We start from the raw sequence: 22,073 nt of genomic DNA on the forward strand, positions 1-22,073 counted from the left end.
GACGCAGTTTTCACATGCAAAGCAAGAAATAGCTTCGACAGGCCAATGACTCATTTGCAAAGACGTCAATCACAATGTCTGTTCATGAAACAATAAAAACTTTAACTTAATCTTACATTACTCAATCTCACTACATGTTTCAGGCCTAAACTGTGAAACTTTCTTTCTCTGGCTGAATACAATAACATGTAAAACGTTCGCTTTAAAATGCAGTCAAATATGATCATCATTTAAGACATGAAAAACAAAAACCATCATACAGAAAACACGTCAAGTTCAGACATGGACATTTCTTGATATATCATGCTATGAAGAGGAGGACAGTACAAATATTCGTGTACTAAGGATTAAAATATCAGCGATAAGTCTTGCTTTCTTGGACAGTTCATTTGTCTCATTCTTCAACCACTAATCAACAACTCTTTCAAGAAAACCGTTAATTAATCACTTAAAAATGACCCTTCAAAGTAATGACTGCTATTTAAGGTGGGAGTAGAATTCAAAATGAGACAGTACAAGTGAAGGAATCCTCTGCTTATGTGATTTACCACCCACTGAGGCCTGCCAAGACCTGTTTTACACAAAGCAAACATTAGGGCAAAGCCATCTTTCTCCAGGCAACAGAAATTATGCCATGTAATTACACTACAAACAGAACATTTCTGCAATAACTGTAGGAAAGGAGCATAATTCAGATGGAAATGATGGTGGGTGAATTAAACATTGCAAAATGTACAGTACCACTCAAAGGTTAGGACACACTTGAATGAAAGTATGTAACTTAACTACTAGAGGTCGACCGATATATGGCAGAGGCCGATAAATTGCCCGATATTCTGACTTGAATTATCGGCTGATACATTTTCCCATTTGGCCGATTTGTTTCTTGAGGGCACCGAGAAAAGCCTACTTGCATGTGAAGTGACTGAGACATGTAGACAATCAGTCACGGTTCGTTTTGCGATTACGTGCCATCGAGTTACGACAATAATAGACCGGAGTGCAACACAGTGGCATTCAAAAGGTCCGCATATCAGAGCCATCAGAAAATGTATGTCACTGCCAATACTTTTGGCCACGGCTGTATATGTTGTATGTGTATATACTAATGTTAGTCGATAAACAACATATCATAAGATTATGAAGCACAGAATTTATTTACACCACCAGACTACAATGTAAACATATTAGTCTTCTTCACTATATGCATCGGTTGCTTTGTGTGTTCTTCATGAGTTTAAGGCAGCTGTTACATTCATACAGAAGGGATCATCACAGACATTTTGTAATATTGTGACTAAGTCGGCGCAACACAACTTCTGAAGAGATGTTTACGGTAATATACCGGTAGGCGTGTGTACTCTCCGGTCACACATCAGGACTCGCCGGCGTACGGAGATGAATTGAGGATCAAATTTTTTCAAAATTTTAATGTCTGCAAAAAGTCACATTTGGCAATATTTGTGCAGACCTCAGACCTCAATACACATTTGGACTTGCCATGGATCAAAAGCATTTTTTGAGGTTTTCCTTTATATAGTTTACTCTCGCTGATGGCGGCTGAAGGAAAAAGTGACGTCACTGAAACAGGTCAATAGCTTTTCTTTTGCTAAACAACTGTTTACAACCCCACTGAGCCCCAGGGGTGCACTGCCTTTGTTCCAAAGTGTGTGTGTGAGTTTGTGTGAGAGCGAAAGAGAGGGGGAGGGGGAAGCGAAGGTGCCACTACTGATTAGGGTGAAATACATTGAAACACTTGCACATTTTAAAAGTTATATCGTATAATAATAGAAACTGTTGTATGCGGGGGTCGCGGGGGGTGTGTTGACAACAAGGCATATGCATATGTGTGCGTTGTGGGATATTTTGGACCTTTGGAATTATTTTTTTATTTGAAATTCATAACAAACACATTACATAACACACTGTTGTGCTTTCCCAGTGATCAGTGACATAATTGTAGGTTGGGATGAAACAAGGAGACCGGCAGATCCCATTGTTATCCTTACTATTATAACACATTTGTCTGTATACTAGTCATTCAAACAACCGACAACTAGTTGATTATGGAAATACGTAGATTTGCACATCCCTAATAGTAATGATAAAAAAAATGTGTAAGTGTGTCTCAACTGACTGGCAGTGTAACACAGTAAGCCTTAACTTTATACTTTATTGAAAGCTTCCAAGATACTGGATTTCCTCGGGACCTTCTAGCTTGGAAAGACATTAAACAGGGGATACCTCTTTTAAAGCTTGACATAAAAGAGCGGTAGTTCTCTGCGAATGGATGAGTGTTGATAGTGATTTATGCCAATCACAGGTCGAGTAGAGCCTCAAACAAATGGAGATTGCATAGCCCTCTCTTGTCCATTAATATTCCCACAGAGGAACAAGAGCAAAGGTAGAAAAGGACAGAAGGAAGGAATGGTATGGATGAAAGAAAGAAAGAAGAAAGAATAGACAGAATGGAAGGAAGGAATGAGAAAAAAGAAAGGAAGCAACATAGGAAGGAATGAATGGAAGGAAGGTATGTAGGCAGGAAATGGAAGAACGAAGGATGGAATGCAAGGAATAAATGGAATGGAAGCAAGGAAAAGAGAAAGAAAAAATGAAGGGAAAAGAAAATTAAAAAGGAAGGAAGGAAGGAAAGAAAGGAGAAAGGAATGGAAAAAAGCAAGGAGGAAAAAAGCAAGGAGCATGGAATGGAAGGAAGGAAAATAAAAAATGAAAGAAGGAATGAATGGAAAAAGGAAGAAGGAACAACGGAGGAAGGAAGAACAGGAAGAAAATAAAAAAGGAAGGAAGGAAAGAAAGAAAGAAAGAAAGAAAGAAAGAAAGGAGGAAAGGAAAAAAGGAAGAAGGAACAACGAAGGACAGAATGGCATTAATGGAAAGGAAAGGAGGAGGAAGAAAGGAATGGAAAGTAGTAATGGAATGGAAGGAAAAATGTAAAGATGAAAGGAATGTGATGAAGGAATGAAGGAAGTATTTTTTGACTGCAAGAACACAGCTATTGTAAACAAAACCAGCCTAATTATGCAGGGTTTCCGCTCATTTAAAAAAACAAATATTTACACACTTGGTGGTTAATTTCGGACCCTGGCCGCATACCATGCAGGTGCGTGTCAGTCAGCAAGACTATTACATCCCAATGTGCAGTGTGTCAGTCTCAGGCATGCCACTCACCAAGATGTCACTCTGCATCTTCTCATAAGACAGCTGCAGCAGGGGGCTGCCGGGTCTCTCAGGTGCCAGGTGGAAGGAGTACTCCCCCTCCGCTACCAGTCCTTCTCCGGTCAGAGCCAGGTGCAGGTCACAAACATACCGGTCCCTCTCGATATCTATCTCCTGAGCTTCCCGGGACACATCCTCCTCAGAAACTAATGATACAACACATCCAATTTAAAAGGCCTGCAGTTTTAACCAAAAGGCAATTCTATTGGCAGTTAAATGTGATTTTACCTTCACCACTCCACGCAGAAATGCCATCGGAAAGAAGAATGACAAAGCCAGATCCGAGATCTTCAGCCCACTCAAGCTTGAGAAAGAATGTACGATGAGGCTCGGAGGTGATATATATCTGACGTATACTGGTGCTGCGACTCCTGCAGTAAAATAGACATAAGAAAGACCTTAAAAATACAGAAAGTAACCAAATGCATTTATAATGATCAGAATCTGTAATTTTAAGAAGTGATGTACTGATATATACAGTTTAGGTCAGGCTGATTTATTGGCCAATAATCAGCTGTTTTGAGTAGTGTTAGACTGATTAAACAAAATTTGGCCATTTTGAAAGTTAGGATCCACAAGTTGGAGTCAGGCCGATTAATCAACCAATTTGTAGCCAGACTGATTAACCAGATGATACGATTTACGCATTTAATACAAGTTAAGCACAATTGACAGCATACTGTTGATTACCACAAAAATGTATTTCAACTGTTCCATCATTTTCTTTAAAAAAAGCAAAAATCAAGGTCATAGTAAGGCACCAATGGAAGCAAATGTGGCCAATCCGTAAATGTTAAAATATTACCTGTTACAAAGGTATAGCCACAAGACATAAACAATATGAATGTTTACATGACTTTAGTGTTATAAAATAGATTACTAACTTTTTCAAAACTATTACTAACAACTTTACAGTAAATATACATTACTTGTACTTTACATTATAAATAATAAACAAGTTTTAACAGAAGAATTAATGTAAATGCTTATATAATTATAAGCTTCTCATTTCACCTTTAAACCTTCTCATTTCACCTTTAAAGATTGGCCCATTCACTTCCATTATAAGTGCCTCACTGCAACCTTGATTTTTACTAAATGTTTTGAAAATGTTTTTGTGGTAATCAAACTTGTATTGAACCTGGAATGCCTAGAACAGAAGTGGTTATTCTGCCAAGCAATTCATACAATATTGTACACATTTAAATATTTTTACAATATTGTAAACATAATGTACCCTAACTAATTATATAACAAGTGTTAAATTCAGTAATTTTCTTAACGTTTTATTTGCTATCATTAAATTGTATTATATCTATACATATGAGCATTTGGCTATTGAAAAACCCATATCACTCAACCACAATTGGATGGATGCATACAGTCCAGTGCGAGACGTGTAAGAAAATTCCAACCTCTATGTCAGGGCTGACACTATGCTGATCACCAGTTGCAAGGGGAAATGTGAAATATTACAAGTGAGTTAACATGTCAGTTGAAATGAATATGGCGCTTGTCAAACTAAAAATCAGTGTGTCCGAAACCCTTAGCAAACAGTTCACATCTATCTCCCTCCTGTCGTGCATCTTGAATGATTGTTACTATTTTTACTTTGACTTCAGGGCAAACTGTGGCATAAATGTACTGCGGGGTCACCATATTCAAAGACTGACACAATGCACGCTCTACAGAAATTGAACGTTAACCTCTGTAGAACAGGACAGCCATTCATTAGCTACAGTAACATCTGCACAGAGGTGATTTTTAACTCTTGGTAATGACAGATGCAGCAAAGCCAATAAGAATATGAGAATGCGACTTTGAGACAAACAACAAAGAATTCAACAGTTCTTTTTTTTAGTTATAGTTCAACCAAAAATTTTAATTCTCTCATTATTTACTCAATATGTTGTTCCAAATGTGTTTTCTGTTATTTTATTATCTGTGGAACACAAAAGGAGAATTTTGAAGAATCTTCATTTTGATCTTTTTCCATATATCATGAGCTGTCAAGCTCTAAAAACGACAACAACAAAAAAGCCATACGAACTGTTCATATATATTTATTTATACGTTTTCTGAAGCCGTGCAAAAGCTTTGTGTGACAAATTCCTTGTTCGGTAGTTCAATGTTTTTGGTAGTCTGGACAGGAAAAAAACACAAGAAATCGGATTTTTCCAAATCTGATTGAAGCCACATAGGGAGGTGTTTTCAAATGCGATTGAAATCTGATTTTTTTCAGATGCGTCTCAGTCCGGACGCACTGGCTGCTCAATTCGGATTTCAAATGGTCTATTGTGTCACTCTTAATGCGACAAACAACGATGACTGCAGCACGGAACATCACAATATTTACTAGTCTCCTCTATCGCAGAGTTTTTCTTGTGTGATGGAGGAGTTCTGCACCGTGACTGGACAGCGCACTTATTTGGAGAGCGATGATGCACCTCCATTTTTCCCACATCTGTTTTCAAAGCATCGTCAAGTGGGTCTCTACCAAAGCAACCCATGCAGATAGGTTGGTTATGTCTGAACGCGCAAATCTGATTTGATCACTTGCAATTAATAGTGCGGATAAACTGCCTGAAAAGATCCAATTTGAGAAAAAATCTGATTTGCCTGCAGTCTGATCATAGCCAAAGAGACCAACATTTCAGTTATAATTTACACACGGTTGCAAAAATACACTACAAATGCTAAAAATAGTTTCATTTTTGGGTTAACTAGTAGTATATTGGTGGTGGTGGCCTAGTGGGCTAAAGCACATAACTGTTAATCAGAAGGACGCTGGTTCGATCCCCACAGCCACCACCATTGTGTCCTTGAGCAAGGCACTTAACTCCAGGTTGCTCCGGGGGGATTGTCCCTGTAATAAGGGCTCTGTAAGTCCCTTTGGTTAAAAGCGTCTCCCAAATGCATCAATGTAAATGTCATAGAATCACAAAACTATAACTAGCCTACATTTTTGCAAAATTATTTTTACAAGGCTCGCTGTGCGTATCGTAGTGGTTTCCAGGTGAAATGAGCACTAGAAGCACTACAACAACAACAATTACTTTTATCCACTTATACACAAGTCAAAAGTAAAATTATCAGTTCAGTTATACATACATTTTGCTCTTCTCCTCACACAATAAGATTATAAGATGTAAAACTCATTTACTATAGTGCACGACTTTTAAGGTGACTTGCATTACATAACCAACTACATTTAAAAGCTTGTTCCGGCGTGATGAAAATGCATAGTAGCTCAACTGATAGAGCTTTGCACTTGCGATGCAAAAGAACCGGGGTACGAGACCTGAAGAGCACTCGAGATGACACTTGCGCTGAAAGTCATAGAAGCACCACGAAATTATGTGATTGCTTCAGCAATTGCATTTTTCATCTCACATTTGCTTTTTATGACACTGTCTGTTTGGTTTCGGTTTAAGGTTTAGGGTTGGTAAGATGGTTTTGTTGATTTAAAACTCAATAAAGAATTAACATTAAAAACCTCATCTGTTTGGGAGAACACTCTTTTACCATTACACAGTGGACATTTTACTTCAGAACTGCCATGACACATGTAATTTTCTTTATCATCAGGCTGCCTTAAGATGTGGCTGGAAAAACAGGGGGTTTGGTATGGAACGTTTTGACAAGGCTTTCAGCTCAATAAGTTTAATAAAAGTGCCTAAACATTTATACACAGCCCCATTGCATCCAAACTAAACATCCAGCACCAAGATCTATGTGTGGTATTCCCATTCTTCATGTCCAGAACACCCCTCTTGAATATGCATGTGAGACTTGGTCACAATCTTTTCAGTGGCGTCTGACTGGCCTGTTGTACTAGGTAATGGTAGATGAGAGAAAGCTGTTGAACAGGCTTCCAGAGGGTGATGAAGTAGTAAATGACAGACCCCTTAAGACAAGAGTCCCAGTCACTTTCCATACATGGGATTTGGGGAATGAGAGGTGATAGGGAATTGGGAGGGGATCATTGTGATAATACAACAACACAAAACGCAACAATGCATGTCACATTCCCAACACACTCTTGTGGAGAAATCGTACAGATTTGTATGGGGATGGCTATATCATATAAAATCGTGCGAGTTGGGTTGTACGAATTCGTATGACTTTTGCAACAGCCAGTCAGGTGACTCTCCCTTGTCTACATTTAAATTCGACAATTACTACTTGTGTGACTTCTTAAGAGATTGGGTTGCACAGGCCATCTTTCTCATTTGAATGACCCCGTAACACAAAGTACTAAACTATTTGTACTACAGACAAGAATGAGACCCCAAATAGTGTACACATTTCAAATTTCTAAGCAATCAAATGGGTTACAGACGATAGTTACCTTGTTATTCTCACCCCTACAAACCACGTGGAAGCACCCTAAATATAAATGTTCCGATACATCACGATCTTAGTTTGAATGACCTCGATATCTATTCTTAAATCCCAAGATCGATCTTTCACTCTATGTGGCAACCATCTATAATGCAAGTAAATCACTTGTATGTGCAACCAAATCTTGCACTATGTGAATAAAAAAATGTCTATGTTTAGCCAGTGGCTACAATATAGTGCACAGAGGTCCTTTTCCTGCATCTTCAGAGTAAAAGTTTGGTCTAACTCGTTCCGAATATCCAAAGATGAGATCCACATATCCATGTGTCATTGAATAATGTCTCTTTTAATACCTTTGTTTTTTTACACAGTTGTTGATTAAAAACAACAAAAAAATAAATATTTAATTCTACACATGGATGCGCTTAAGAAATTCGGCACTTCTTTCTTTATATGTGCTTACAGGCTGATACCGGTATTCTTAAAGAGACAGTATGCATGTGTTCTACATATTGATGTAAATATGCAAGTAAACAATACTTACAAAAATATATATGCAACAAAATATATGCCATTTCAAGGCATTCATTGATAGAATAGACTGAATTTGAAAACATTTTAAAAGCTAAAATTAAGAAAATCCAATGATATCATTGGTATAATTAATATTTTCAAATTGAACTTAGAAGGGTTGCCTAGAAGGTTCCTTTATAAGTATGAGCATTAGCGCAAAGATAATTTATTTTACATGTAAGCAAAATGGACATTGTTACAGAAATGTACTCAAATGTATCTATATTGAATCAAATCGTAACCTTGTGAATCAGAATCGAATCTGTATCAATACCCAGCCCTACTAGCAACCATATAGCAATACACTAAAAACACTCAGAACACCGAAGCAACCTCATAGTAATGACCTGGCAAGCACCCACAACAACTTTCTTAACAAATGAGATCGAAACTTGTAGGTTTGTATCTTTAGCTGTCCACTTTGGTAACACTCACTTACACAACAAATGCAATTTCTGTTTCTTACAGTGGCAATTACTTATTAAATGTCACTTTGGGGAGAAATTATCTGTCAAGAGCAAATTATTTATTAGGTGTGCATGATGTTTATTGCAGAAAATTAAAGGCCAGTGGAAGCATGTTTTATACTTATGGATTGCTAAATGATTTGTGAGAGAATAATGATCGTAATCCATAGATCAAGGTCCAATGCTTAGGGAAATGTAATATTTTAAATGATTAAAAGGTTGACAGGCAGAGATTTACAATAATGAGGGTCTGGCTCACTAACACTACCAGTTATAAGAGATTATTGGTTTCTTAATAATATATCTTAAAGACCTTGTGAATGACACAAGCTGCAAGACACATTCCACTCTTTTTGAAGACTTGTAAAGAGCTCTTTTGCTGCACACAGAAGGTCACGACCACCCCAACAAAACCCTCTTGTTTAAACAAGACTGACATTCTATAATATAAGTACCAATCCCTGTCAAGAATGTTTTAAATTATGCACAAGTAACCCAAGAAAAAAACTCAAGGTTGGTTTTATCATCAATGCTTTCCTGTGAGGAAGAATAGAAATTAGATATTTCCAGAAACATTACCAAAGAAATGGCCCAGTCATACTTCAACTAAAAATCAACAGAAAGAAAACATATAAATTAGATTTTGCATAAATTAAATGAAGCCTATTTTTGGAATATTAGGAGTTTTGTTATTGTAATAACAGAGTAATGAAAATAAATACATACGGATTATTTTGTATTAATATTAAAAAGCATAAATTAAATTTAGTAAAACATCTAACATGATGTATAAATGCTTTACAATTTGAATAACAAATCACGTTATAATAATTTTTTATGATTACATTAATGAGAATTTGGAGGCTTCATTTTGTTTATCCATCCATCCATCCATCTTCAACCGCTTATCCAAAGTCGGGTCGCGGGGGCAGCTGCTCCAGCAGGGAGCCCCAAACTTCCCTATCCTGAGCCACATTAACCAGCTCTGACTGGGGGACCCCGTGGCGTTCCCAGGCCAGTGTGAAGATGTAATCTCTCCACCTAATCCTGGGTCTTCCCCGAGGCCTCCTCCCAGCTGGATGTGCCTGAAACACCTCCCTAGGGAGGCGGCCAGGGGGCATCCTTACCAGATGCCCAAACCACCTCAACTGACTCCTTTTGACGCAAAGGAGCAGCAGCTCTACTCCGAGCTCCTCACGGATGACTGAGCTCCTCACCCCATCTCTAAGGGAGAAGCCTGCCACCCTTCTAAGGAAGCCCATTTCGGCCACTTGTACTCGTGACCTAGTTCTTTCGGTCATGACCCAGACTTCATGACCATAGGTGAGTGTAGGAACAAAAACTAACCGGTAGATCGAGAGCTTTGCCTTCCGGCTCAGCTCTCTTTTCGCGACAATGGTGCGATAGAGCGAGTGCAATACCGCCCCCGCTGCCCCGATTCTCTGGCCAACCTCCCGCTCCATTGTCCCCTCACTTGTGAACAAGACCCAGAGGTACTTGAACTCCTTCACTTGGGGCAATACCTCCTTCCCTACCTGGAGTACGCACTCCAACGGTTTTCTGCTGAGAACCACGGCCTCAGATTTAGAGGTGCTAATCCTCATACCAGCCGCTTCACACTCGACTGCCAAGCGATCCAGTGAGAGCTGAAGGTCACGGGCTGATGATGACATGAAGACAACATCATCTGCAAAAGGCAGCGATGAGATCCCCAGCCCACCGAACCGCACACCTTTGTTTATGCAAAACATAAATGCAAATATATATATATCTTTTTTTTTTTTTTTTAGGAAAAATGACCCAGACATGTTCTCAGCTTGTATCTTGAGATTCAACCCCTACAAAAATTCTCCATATTTTTGGAATACATCTTCCTAATATTTTCTTTGTTTTAGCAAAAGTGCAACATATTTTCCACACATCACCCCATGAATAGACATATTCATACTTCACCAAAGGACCAAGCAAGTTGCTTGCTTACTGATCTTAATACTGTTCCAAAGGTCATCAGCAGTTGGAACCAAATCAATAAATTCTCTGTCTGTCTTTGTGACTAAGTCTTTTTCAATGGAAAACTCCCATTTCTAATTTTAAATGAGAAAATAAAAAGATCTTTGAAACAAATGGTTTGTGTTTTGTTCCGCAGAGACAATCTTATATTCGTACATCCTGTTTTAGACTGACAGTATCACTGGCAACCAAGTAGTCAGTCAATTCTGAAACAAAAGCTTCAGTGTGATTGAACTGGTGTTTTTAGCCTACACCCAGTGTGATGATAGTATGACATCACAGGACACAAAAACCATGGCAACATTAACGTTCATTAAACTGTAAACACAGATCCAAACCAGGGTTTCAACCACTGACTGTGACCAAAGATAAAAACCTCAGCCCTTGACCCGCTGCTTGTCTCAACAATACTTATGCAATTTTGTGTAAATAAATGTCTATACAATACATTGTTAAAAGGTTAGAAGCATCAATGTGTGGTAGAGTGCTATTCATGTGTTTAAAATGGAACTCAATCTGTGTGCATGCAAAAATACTCCCAACACAGCAGTAACATTTCCAGCTTGTTTTAAAAGCTCTATGTAAACATCAGAATCACATGTCAAGAATTAGAAACCAAAACAACATTTTAAGATCATTAACCCCACTAATGGCTTTACTGCCACCTCTATTGTTTTACTCAAATAGTATATTAATTTCACTGGCTGTTTACATCTGATAAAACCGCATTATTTTACATATCTTATACTTACAACAATTTGCCATGGTAACCCGAGTTCCCTGCTCCCGCCAAAATATGCGTTACTACAGTTATTGTTCCTAAAATCTGTGGTAACTTTGTGTTAGACACCACTGGACTTGACATGTTAATTTAGATTTATAAATTAAACATAATTTTAAATCATAATTACTATATTTAAAATGTTAAGCATGTAATTTCTATACAAATATATATAAATACAAGTGTATATTATTATTTTGTATAATATTTTATATAATTACGCATATCTTGTTTTCTTATCAAGTAGACTGTTGTATATATAAAATAAATAATTATATACGGTATATTTTTTATTAAATGTGATAAACCATAAATCATTATATAAATATATATAATTAATACATTATATTTTACTATATTAAATTAGTATGGTATAGTAACTATAGCATTTTGGCAAACAATATGGTTACCATATGTTAGGGAAAACAACAAAACCAACAACTGTTTCCCAAATGACTCTCTATTTACTTTGCACTTACAGAATACACTATGCACTCAGCCAGGTAGTGCATATATTTTCAAATTGTAGTATCGTCCCAAATGGGGCACTTAATGCCGCTTAACAGCTGATGGAAGTGATGTTTCAAACACACGTGATGTGTTGCCACTCAGTTCATCTCTTATATCTAAAATAATGCTCATAATCACACAGCGTGGGGTGATGGTAAAACATTCAACTCACATTTGTAAGGAGCTGTCTTCACAGAGGTTTTGCAAGTTGGTACATTGTCCAGAGTTTATAATTGTTTTGTGAGACCAGCAATGCAGCCAGTTAACTCCACCCCTTCAACTCCATACAGCAAGCTTCTTTCTGCATTTTCAGTAGGTGCGTCCCAAACCGCACACTTCTGCACTACACTAAACCATTTTGTAGTGTAAGTAGTGCGAGTAGTACGTTAACACTGAAAATGCAACAAAAAGAAGTGTACTACAAGTACCCGGATGATGCACTTCTTCAACCATCAAAACAGAGTGTGGAATGTTGGTCACTTCACACACCCAGCGCTCGCAGACTTCCTTATGTAGCGGAAGAAGTGGGGTTTTAAAATATATAATATATTTTCACATCTGAAAGTAAAAGTTGAGATTTAGATGTAAAAGGACTTAAATATTGTTCTGTTTCTAACCCACATATATTATATCACTTCTGAAGATATGGATTTAACCTCTGGAGTATTATGGATTACTTTTATGTGATCTTTGGAGCTACAAAAGTCTGATCACCATTCCTTGCATTGTAAGGACCAACAGAGCTGAGATATTTCTAAAAATTCATGTTTGTGTTCTGCTGAAGACAGAAAGTCATACACATATGGGATGGCATGAGAGTGAGTAAATGATTCATTTTTTGTGAACTATCTCTAAGTTTTTCATTTGGGATGATTCACTGATACGCTTTGAAAATGCATACACTACATGTCATTCTGTAAGTGCATAATGTAATGCGTCATTTGGGCCACAGCTAGTGTAATCATATTACGCACAGTATTTGAAGTAAAAAATGGCTAGAATAGTGCAGAAGTGTGCGGTATGGGACGCACCTAACATACTACCGTCAACACCACAGGGACAAGTCACCCATATTCATCGCAGCTCCTTTATTTATGCGTAATAAAATAAACAAAATTTATTTTCCTGTTCATTGATTTAATTCTGCGATATCCACAGGATGTATCTTTATAACTAATTTATTAATTTGCTCATTAAACTTACATTAGTGACAGGTAACTAAATAGCACTGACACAAACAACCCAAAACCCGCTCACATATATCTCGCATGTAAAAAATTATTTTTTTTAAACAAAACACAACCGTAATATGAGAACATTATGCAGCATGCACAGCCTCACCTCATTTCGGGAGGAAATGTCGTATAAGCGAGTTTTAATTCAAATTAACACACTCTACCAGCTGCATTTGTTTTCATTTCCTCTGTTTTCCTAGTTGATTTGACGCTTCGTGCTTATTTATTTCCGTACTTCTGACGTAATTTCCACCAGGCACCGGAAGTGTGAGTTGGCTGGTCGGGAGAAATCGCCATGGTAAGTGTTCAACTGTTATTTTGTCGCAATTTATTCATTTTAGAGCGTTTAGATCTTCAGTATGTCAGCGTATGTCGTCTTTTGTGGCGTCACTTCGGACCACGATGCAGTTTTAAAGGGAAATAGATGTAATGAGAAGCTAAATGTGCTGTTAGCTGTAGTGATGCAGGGATATAAACAACATAAGAACAGTTTAACATGTTAATCAATGCAGTGAATCAGGAGAGATATGTGTCAATAGTTTAATCGTATTTTCTGTTGAATACTGACTGAGCTGTCACTGTTGTGATCTCAGAGCTGTTCTATGTTGTTCTCAATGCTGATGTGGCAGTTACAAATGAAGAAGGGCCTTGAATTGGTATATTGGTTTATTTATCAAATGCACTGCTGAACATCATGTTACATCAATTGCTAGTAACTCAATCTCATGTATAAAGGATAAGAAAATAGAAATAGCAAAATGAAGCTGTAAGGAAAAGAAAAAGTTAAGTGTGAATGAACTGTCTACACGAAACACTGAGTTAAGATTATGATTTCTACCTATGGCAAAGTATTCGCTGTCCTTTTGTATCCACAGAGACATCCATATTTTTTATTCCCAAAATAATTGCCATTGATGGGCCCTCCCCTTCATGGGTGAATCTCATTAAAACATGTCACATTTCTTCCTAAAATCAAAAGTTATTTTGCATTACAGTAATGATAATTTGGAGAGGAAGTATGACTTGGACATGTTTTCTTGAGATTCACCCAAAAAAGATACCTGTAACTGTTTTATCTTCTGATCCATGTTTCAAGGAAGAATTGAAGACCATAAATGAACCGCCCCATTTACTACATCTAAACACATGAAAGATGCCTGAATGTGCATTGCATTTTCCACTTTTATTCAGGTTACAGTGCTTTATTTGTTGATTAATTCAATTCTTCTCTTTCTCTTGCAGTCTGCCATATTCAATTTCCAGAGTCTGTTGACGGTTATTTTACTGCTCATCTGCACCTGTGCGTATATTCGAGCACTTGCTCCCAGTCTACTGGATAAGAACAAAACAGGGTATGTTTACTGTCATCTGCCATATTTATAAAGCATGCAGCAAAATTACAGATGCAAAACCATTATTAAAGAAATGTTTAATATCTCACAAGTTGACTTATAAATCCTTTAAGGTCTGATGGTGTTTTTAAAGATTTCCTGTTTCAGTGGCATACCCAAAATTAAAGGCTTATAACAAAAATCAAGGAGGCTCAAGTGTTTGGTATCAGTGTAAAGAAAACTTCAATTTTTTTAATGATATAGATTAAGATCAATTTTGAAAATCACAGCATAAAAAAACTTGAGCCAAAAATGACCTTTGACCTCAGGATGTAACTAAAGTGGCTCTGAAAAACGTTTTGTTCCCAGTCTTGTCAACCGTAACTGAGTAAAATTGTGTCGATATGACAAAGCAATCAACAGTTATAGCATTAAAAAATAATTTATCATAGTGTTCAAAAGCTCTTCAAACAAATACAACATAATAATTGAACATAAAAATGAATTACACATGCAAACACAAGCATGACTAAAGGTTTGCATAGCATGCAGACATGGTTTTAGTAATGAAATTTCACTGAATGAGTTTCATTCCGTGCCATTTGAGGCATCATTAAGTCTGTGTCATGTGTTTGGCGGCAACTTCTGGTGGCGATATGTAACAACAGTCCAACAGTCTCTCTCCCCAAATATGGATGACTTTTTGCACCGATCTGAACCCAATTCGATTGGTTTACCGTTCCATGACACTACAGCATTTTCGATGTCATCATCTGATACACGAAAGCTAATGTGTTTTCAGCCAGATTGCAAGATGCCGCATAGCCAGATGTAATGTGCACATTGTGCTTTGAGTCAATTATCTAATTATTTATGTTTCTGATTACCTTTTTTGTGAACTCGTTTGAAAGATAATCACCTCTAAGTGTAATGGTATGTGATATTTTATGTTCAGTTCTTTTTTTTTTGTGAAGTTATAAGCGAAAACGTAGCATATGAGCAAAATCTGTTCATTTGAAACATGAATGTCAAAGACATAGCCTTAGCTATTACTCGCTATAGTTTTGTTTGTGTGTAAAACAAATACACTGGTTGTATCTACTCTTTTGAGTGCTTTTCAACAACATATGACATATAGCTTTTTTATGTTTTTACTGATTACAATAATATGCACAGTGCCGCCAGCCCATCCGAGCTTAAAGAGTTATTTGCTTTAACACAATGCACAATAAATTCTTTATTACAGTAAACATTTAAATAGTAAAAGATTTGGAGATTGCTGATGCACAAACTGGTCTTGCAGAGTAGCAAGAGACTAAATATTGCCATGTTAGATAAACACAAAGAAGGTCTTTGATTAACACTCCCAAAGAATCAGTAATGTCTTGCCAAGAGTTTTTTTTTGTTGGCCATAAGATTTTGAGTACACAGATATCCACTGTTCGTATTAAGCTTAATAGTACAACAAACTCCTTATTTCCTTAATTTATGAATTCTAAAACAAGTGTCATTGGTCATTGTTAGTTTTGGGGTGATGTCTGTAAAATAAAGTGATTGTCTATTGTTGGATCAGCAAGATGTTTGAATTTCAGCTAACATGGCAAAGAAAATGAAGTGATCCGATCTCAGCAAACACTTGCTTTTTCCAAGACAAATTATTTGGAGTTGCTAGATATTGAAGTAATGGGTTTAGCACCCCCTCAAACTTTGTAAAATGGAGCTTTGTTTGTTGCCACAGTGTTTTAACTGTAGCGTAGATCCCAACTTGCAGTGAATTAACAGCAAGGATATCGTGGACAAAAACTCGCCACTCAGACTATGTCACAATGTCGGTAGAAAGAACATAAAATATTTTGATGTTATTCAATCATGTTTATACATTTGATGTACAGGCAAAACTTTTGAAACCTTAAGTTAGTTTACTCAAGAAATGTGTTAAAGCTTGGTTCTATTTCATGAAACCGAGGCATGGTTTCATTCCCATATGCTGCCATGGGCTGCTGACAGTAGGTTTTCTCGCTGTCCCCAAGTTTGTTGTTTCTGTTAATGCCAGATTCTCGTCTGTTCATAGATCTTATGTTATGACATTTCTGCCCTCTGTAGCTCTGCCCCCTCTAATCTTCTGTAAATATGACTATTTCATGCTTCCTAGATGAGTACTAATCAAACAGAAGCTGCCACAAGACTTCGAAATCTCATTCTGTCTTTTCCTTTACTCATCAAATCTTTTTTGACTTTATTATGAGGGGAACGGGGGCAATTGGAACAATTTCTAAATGTTCTTTCATAACTCTCAATCTCCGACAGCCATTCCAGACAGCGCGTTACATCTGCTGGGCTTTCAGCTGTTCAGAGCGGATCGCATCGCGGAGTTAACGGGGCAAACGAGAGGCGGTTTAACAAGCTTTTACATCAATTAAAGTTGGTGTACAGATGTAACAACATTAAAGAAGATGTGCTCTCCTAATTTGGAAGCGCTCTTTATCATCTGTAAGCCTTTCTACTAACCACAGGAGTTTTCCTAATTTATTCTGTTGAGTATTTATTCTCCTCCACAAGCGTGTGCGCGTAGATGGCTGATCAGATCACAGACTTGGAACGACAATACCCGGACTCGCGTATTTATTAAAAATATTTATTTTTTTCTCCCCAATTTGGAATGCCCAATGCACTCTTAAGTTCTTTTGGTTGCGTAGTGAGTCGCCTCGATCCGGGTGGTGGAGGACGAATCTCAGTTGCCTCCGCGTCTGAGACCGTCAATCCGCGCATTTTATCACATGGCTTGTTGATCGCATTACCGCGGAGATGTAGCGTGTGTGGAGGCCCACACTATTCTCCACGGCATGCATGCACAACTCAACCCACTGAGAGCCTGCTTTGACTGCACTGATTTGAGTGTTTTTGAAGCTGCAGCCACCAATCTGGACGAGCTCACAGATACTCTGACATCATATAACAGTTTCTGTGAGGATATGTGCATTCCTACTATGACTTATTTAACATTCAACAATGAAAAAACATGGTTTACAGCAAGACTCTGGCAGCTTCGTCTGGCCAAAGAGAATGCTTGCAGAAGTGGGGATAAAATGATGTACAATCAGGCCAGAAACACACTAACAAAAGAGATTAGAGTGGCTAAAAGAAGCTACTCTGAGAAACTGAAAAACATGTTTTCAGCTAACAACCCTACAGCAGTGTGGAGAGGCCTGAAAGACACCATCCCCCAACACTGTAAGGAATTAACAACTGGCTGACGACCTGAATGTGTTTTACTGTAGATTTGAAAAGCCCAGTCTCACACCCCACACCCGCACTGACATTCACTTCACACAAACATCAACACCTGCCACCACCCTCCCCCCTCCTGCTACTCAACCTGCATTTAAGATCTGTGAAGAGGATGTGTGTCAGGTTGTCCAGAAACAAAAGACAAGGAAAGCACAGGGCCCAGATGGCGTTTCACCCACTTGTCTAAAATCCTGTGATGACCAGCTGGCCCCATCTTCACACAGATATTCAACAGATCACTGGAGCAGTGTGAAGTTCCCAGCTGCTTCAAATGCTCCACCATCATCCCTGTCCCAAAGAAAATCACAGGACTTAATTCACTTCCAGCACCTGTACAATCAGCACTGGTGCCCCAGGGGTTGTGTGCTTTCCCCACTACTCTTCTCCCTGTACACAAATGACTGCACCGCCAGGACCCCTCTGTCAAGCTCCTGAAGTTTTCAGATGATACTACTGTCATCGGCCTCATCCAGGATGACGATGAGCCTGCATACAGAAGGGAGGTTGAACAGCTGGCTGTCTGGTGCAGTCAAAACAACCTGGAGCTGAACACTCTTAAAACAGTGGAGATGATCGTGGACTTTAGGAGGAACATCCCAACATTGACCCTGCTCACCATTCTGAACAGCTCTGTGGCAGCAGTGGAGGAATTTCAACCTGCCACAGCTGCTGCTAATACAGTTCTACTCAGCAGTCATTGAGTCTGTCCTCTGCACTTTAGTAACTGTCTGGTTCGGTTCAGCTATGAAATCGGACATCAGAAGACTACAAAGGACAGTTCAGACTGCTGAGCAGATTATTGTTTGCCCCCCCTGCCCTCCCTTCAAGAACTGTACACTTCCAGATTAAGGAAAAGGGCAGGAAAAAATCACTCTTGACCCCATTCACCTAGCCCACTACCATTTTGACCGGTTACCTTTTGGCTGGTGCTAAAGAGCACCGAGCACCAGAACCGTCAGGCACAGGAACAGAATTTTTTCCCCTCAGACTATCCATCTCATGAACAGTTAAAACTGCCCCTTTGAGCAATAATTATGTGCAATACACAGCTTAGTCTGTTTATATTTATCCAACATATCCTACAATACTTTTTAATAGTACTGAATACATTAGTTTTCTCCTTTACTGCGGCAAGAAAAAGTATGTGAACCCTTTGGAATTACCTGCTTTTATGTATAAATTTGTCTTAAAATATGGTTTGAAGTTAGATTAATGAACAAACACTTTTTTTAAACTAATAACAAACAAATTATTGTATTGTTCCATGTACCATGTATAGATGCTTTTATCCTTTTAACAAGGTATTGTATAAATATTTATTTACACAAAATTGCATAATTGTTGTTGAGGTATATTGAAAACATAATTCAAACATTCACAGTGTAGGTTGGAAAAGTATGTGAACCCCTAGGCTAATGATGTCAACAGAAGCTAATTAGAGTCAGGAGTTGGCATACCTTAATGAAACTAGATTGGAGGTGTGGGTTAGAGCTACTTTGACTTATAAAAAGCACTCAAACATTTTGAGTTTGTTATTCACAAGAAGCCTCTCATTTTATGCCTTGCAAAAAAAGAGATCTCAAAAGACTTACAATCAAGAATAATTGCTTTGCATAAAGCTGGAAAGGGTTACAAAGTTCTCATGAAGAGCTGAGAAATTAATCTTTTTACAATTAGACATATTGTGTCTAAATGGAGACAATTTAGTACCGTGGCTACTCTCCCTAGAAGTGGCCATCCAGCTATGATTACTGAAAGGGCACATTGCAGAATGCTCAATGAGGTAAAAAAAAAAAATAACCCTAGAGGGACAGCTAAAGACTTGAAGGAACCATTGGAACTAGGTTAAAATCTTTCAGCTAGGTCCTTGAATGATACAATTAAATATTAGAATTTTATACTGGCATTGGCATTTTATTGGCCACATTTTTAACCCTAAAAAGGATTTTGTGTCCTCTGGGATACAAACATTTAAGAGGCTGGGGAGCGGAGCAATATGAGTCGGTCAAATATTTGTGAAAAATATTGAGATTGGTGTCCCTATTAATACCGAGGACATGCGACTTGGTATATAAAGTCTGGCATCAACTCACGATCTTTATCTAAATGTGAAAAGGCAGCATTTTTGGAGAAGACAGCTGACTATCTTTTCAATGTTATTTTAATGATTTCTACAATCCATAAAATTGATGAGCAATATTTTAGACAAAAATTATGGAAATGTGTTATGTGGGGCCCTAATGTGTTGAGAAATAGCAATGAATAAATTTTCAGAGATAGAAAAAAAAAAGTTTAACTTTCTGTGGGGTCAAAATCAGTTTTTATGTAATTATGCAAATGTACACCTAATACAATTTTTAGTGATTTGCATATATTAAAATGATTAAATGAGTAGAGTATACTGTTCGTGCATTAACCTTTATATCTTTCATTTCACCCATAGATTCCTTGGAGTATTCTGGAAATGTGCAAGAATAGGTGAGCAATGTCATAAGTTACCAGGATCACTTTACAATAAGGTTATATTTGTTCACATTTGTAAATCTTGGTAATGGTTAATTTATGAAAACCCAACTGTTCATTGTTTAATGTTTGTTCTTAATGCATTAACTAATGTAAACGTGTAACTTTTAGTTATAAAAAAGTATTAGCATATGTTGAAATTAGTAAGTGATAAGTGCTGTAAAAGTATGGGTCATTGTTAGTTCATGTTAACTAATGCTAATAAATTTTGTATTTATTGTATAAAAATTTATTGTAAAGTGTTAGCACGTTACTTTATGTGAGTATAATAGGATTTACCATGGGTGGCACCTTGGTGCTAATGATCTCTCATGTTACCTTTCAGGAGAGCGTAAAAGCCCATATGTGGCATGTTGCTGTATCGTCATGGCCTTCACGGTTTTATTTTCAGAATAGCGTCAGAAAGATCTGAGGATTTGGAAGACCTGAGAGATGAATAACAGCTACAAGATTCTACAACAGGAAACAAGATGTGATTTGTCAACATTCCGACTCTCTTGGGCAGAACTGGGGTTCTTTTGAAGCACAGTATTAATGCATGTGGAGTGCTCTTGAAGCATTTCTCAGCCTCCTGGACCTATTTTTGTAAATACAAATTGTTGTCGGTCTCCTTGGTAGTGTTTCTGTAGTCACTGACTCCGCACTCCATTTTGATGTAACAAAATGTTTATGGGCGTCAGATAATATGAAACATTTGGTACAAATGTGTTGCACATACATGTGCCTGATATCGTGCTTGTAAAATCATTCATTTGAATCTGTTTGCTCTGTTTTAAATGAAAATGTAGATAAGTTTGCATTAAAAGAGGAATTTATTACAGAAACCTTTTCCATGCTAATTAAATAGGTTTTTTTTTTGTTTTGTTTTTTTGTGACATTTCTTTAAGATTGATATTAGAGATGTATAGATATAGAAATTTTAGCTGATACCAACAGATAGAGATATATATATATATATATATATGTGTGTGTGTGTGTGTGTGTGTGTGTTTTTATGGCCGATAACAATGGCTGATTTATATAAATCCATACTTATTTTGTTTTCACACTAGAGCTCCAGTGTAGTTTTTTTTTTTTAAATAAGTCATTGAAATATTTAACTTACAACAGAAAATATTGAAAACTGTTTAGGGTTTTTGAAACCTGGCATCAAAAAATACTTAAAATTGGTAATAATAAGCACTGATCGATATTGTTATCGGTAATTTTAACTTCAATTGGAAACACCAATGTGGTCACATATATTCAGCTTTTTGGAAATATACATGCTTTTTTTATGGCAATTTAAATGTAAATTAAGTGACAAAACATTGCATTAATTTGTAAATGAAATTAGAAAATAGTTTTCAACCATTTTGTTTCCTCATAATACTATAGCCTACCAATGATGGGTTCCGTCACTATTTCTATCCCTATCAAAGAATTGCAGTCAGTATTTCTGTATTGTTTTAGTAATGAAAGAAACCTGTACACACAGTGGAAATATAAACGTTATAAATAGTTTATTGTGGTAAATGCCAGAAGTACTTCCCAAAAGTGAAGTTAGTAAGTGTTCTCTCCAGGCAGTTGGTAAATTATTTAACCTGGCAGATTCAAGTTTAGTTTTATCCCTGCCAGCAAAGTATACATAAAATGCTAAACTTGCCAAAGAATGCCATTATTAATGCGAGTTGAATGCACACTGTGATTTTCGGGGGTCATTTGCAAAAGTTGTAGATGATCACAAATCTGTCAGTTCTTACAGGACGTATTGAAGCTGGGGTGATTTATTTTA

General features: G+C 37.3%; 2 protein-coding genes across 3 annotated transcripts in view; one reads left to right on the top strand and one right to left on the bottom strand.

Moving 5' to 3' along the window:
* The window catches only part of LOC127637056 (DNA repair protein XRCC4-like), a 51,368-nt gene extending 37,985 nt beyond the window's left edge, over nucleotides 1–13,383 (bottom strand). Inside the window, exons 1-3 of one of the 2 annotated variants that reach the window (XM_052117911.1) lie at nucleotides 13,264–13,383; nucleotides 3,466–3,608; nucleotides 3,190–3,383 (exon numbers count right to left, since the gene is read on the bottom strand). In XM_052117911.1, the coding sequence (XP_051973871.1) occupies nucleotides 3,190–3,383; nucleotides 3,466–3,608; nucleotides 13,264–13,268 (342 nt within the window). In that variant the 5' untranslated portion in view covers nucleotides 13,269–13,383. Of the gene's footprint in view, nucleotides 1–3,189; nucleotides 3,384–3,465; nucleotides 3,609–12,094; nucleotides 12,172–13,263 lie in introns of those variants that run through there. The other variant, XM_052117912.1, reaches the window with a different exon arrangement.
* Nucleotides 13,384–13,397: 14 nt separating this feature from the next.
* LOC127637057 (protein kish-A-like) lies at nucleotides 13,398–21,234 on the top strand. Its single transcript, XM_052117913.1, has 4 exons — nucleotides 13,398–13,455; nucleotides 14,400–14,509; nucleotides 20,220–20,254; nucleotides 20,625–21,234. Exons 1-4 carry the CDS (start codon nucleotides 13,453–13,455, stop codon nucleotides 20,693–20,695), a joined length of 219 nt encoding a protein of 72 aa, XP_051973873.1. The 5' UTR covers nucleotides 13,398–13,452; the 3' UTR covers nucleotides 20,696–21,234.
* Nucleotides 21,235–22,073: the final 839 nt, after the last annotated feature.

The sequence above is a fragment of the Xyrauchen texanus genome, chromosome 44 (assembly GCF_025860055.1).
Source record: "Xyrauchen texanus isolate HMW12.3.18 chromosome 44, RBS_HiC_50CHRs, whole genome shotgun sequence".
Classification (NCBI taxonomy): Eukaryota; Metazoa; Chordata; class Actinopteri; order Cypriniformes; family Catostomidae; genus Xyrauchen; species Xyrauchen texanus.

Bases quoted from the DNA above. Each gene is read 5' to 3' on its own strand.
- LOC127637057 (XM_052117913.1), top strand. The intron at 14,510-20,219 runs GTATGTTTACTG...TTTCACCCATAG, and splicing joins CTGGATAAGAACAAAACAGG to ATTCCTTGGAGTATTCTGGA. The intron at 20,255-20,624 runs GTGAGCAATGTC...GTTACCTTTCAG, and splicing joins CTGGAAATGTGCAAGAATAG to GAGAGCGTAAAAGCCCATAT.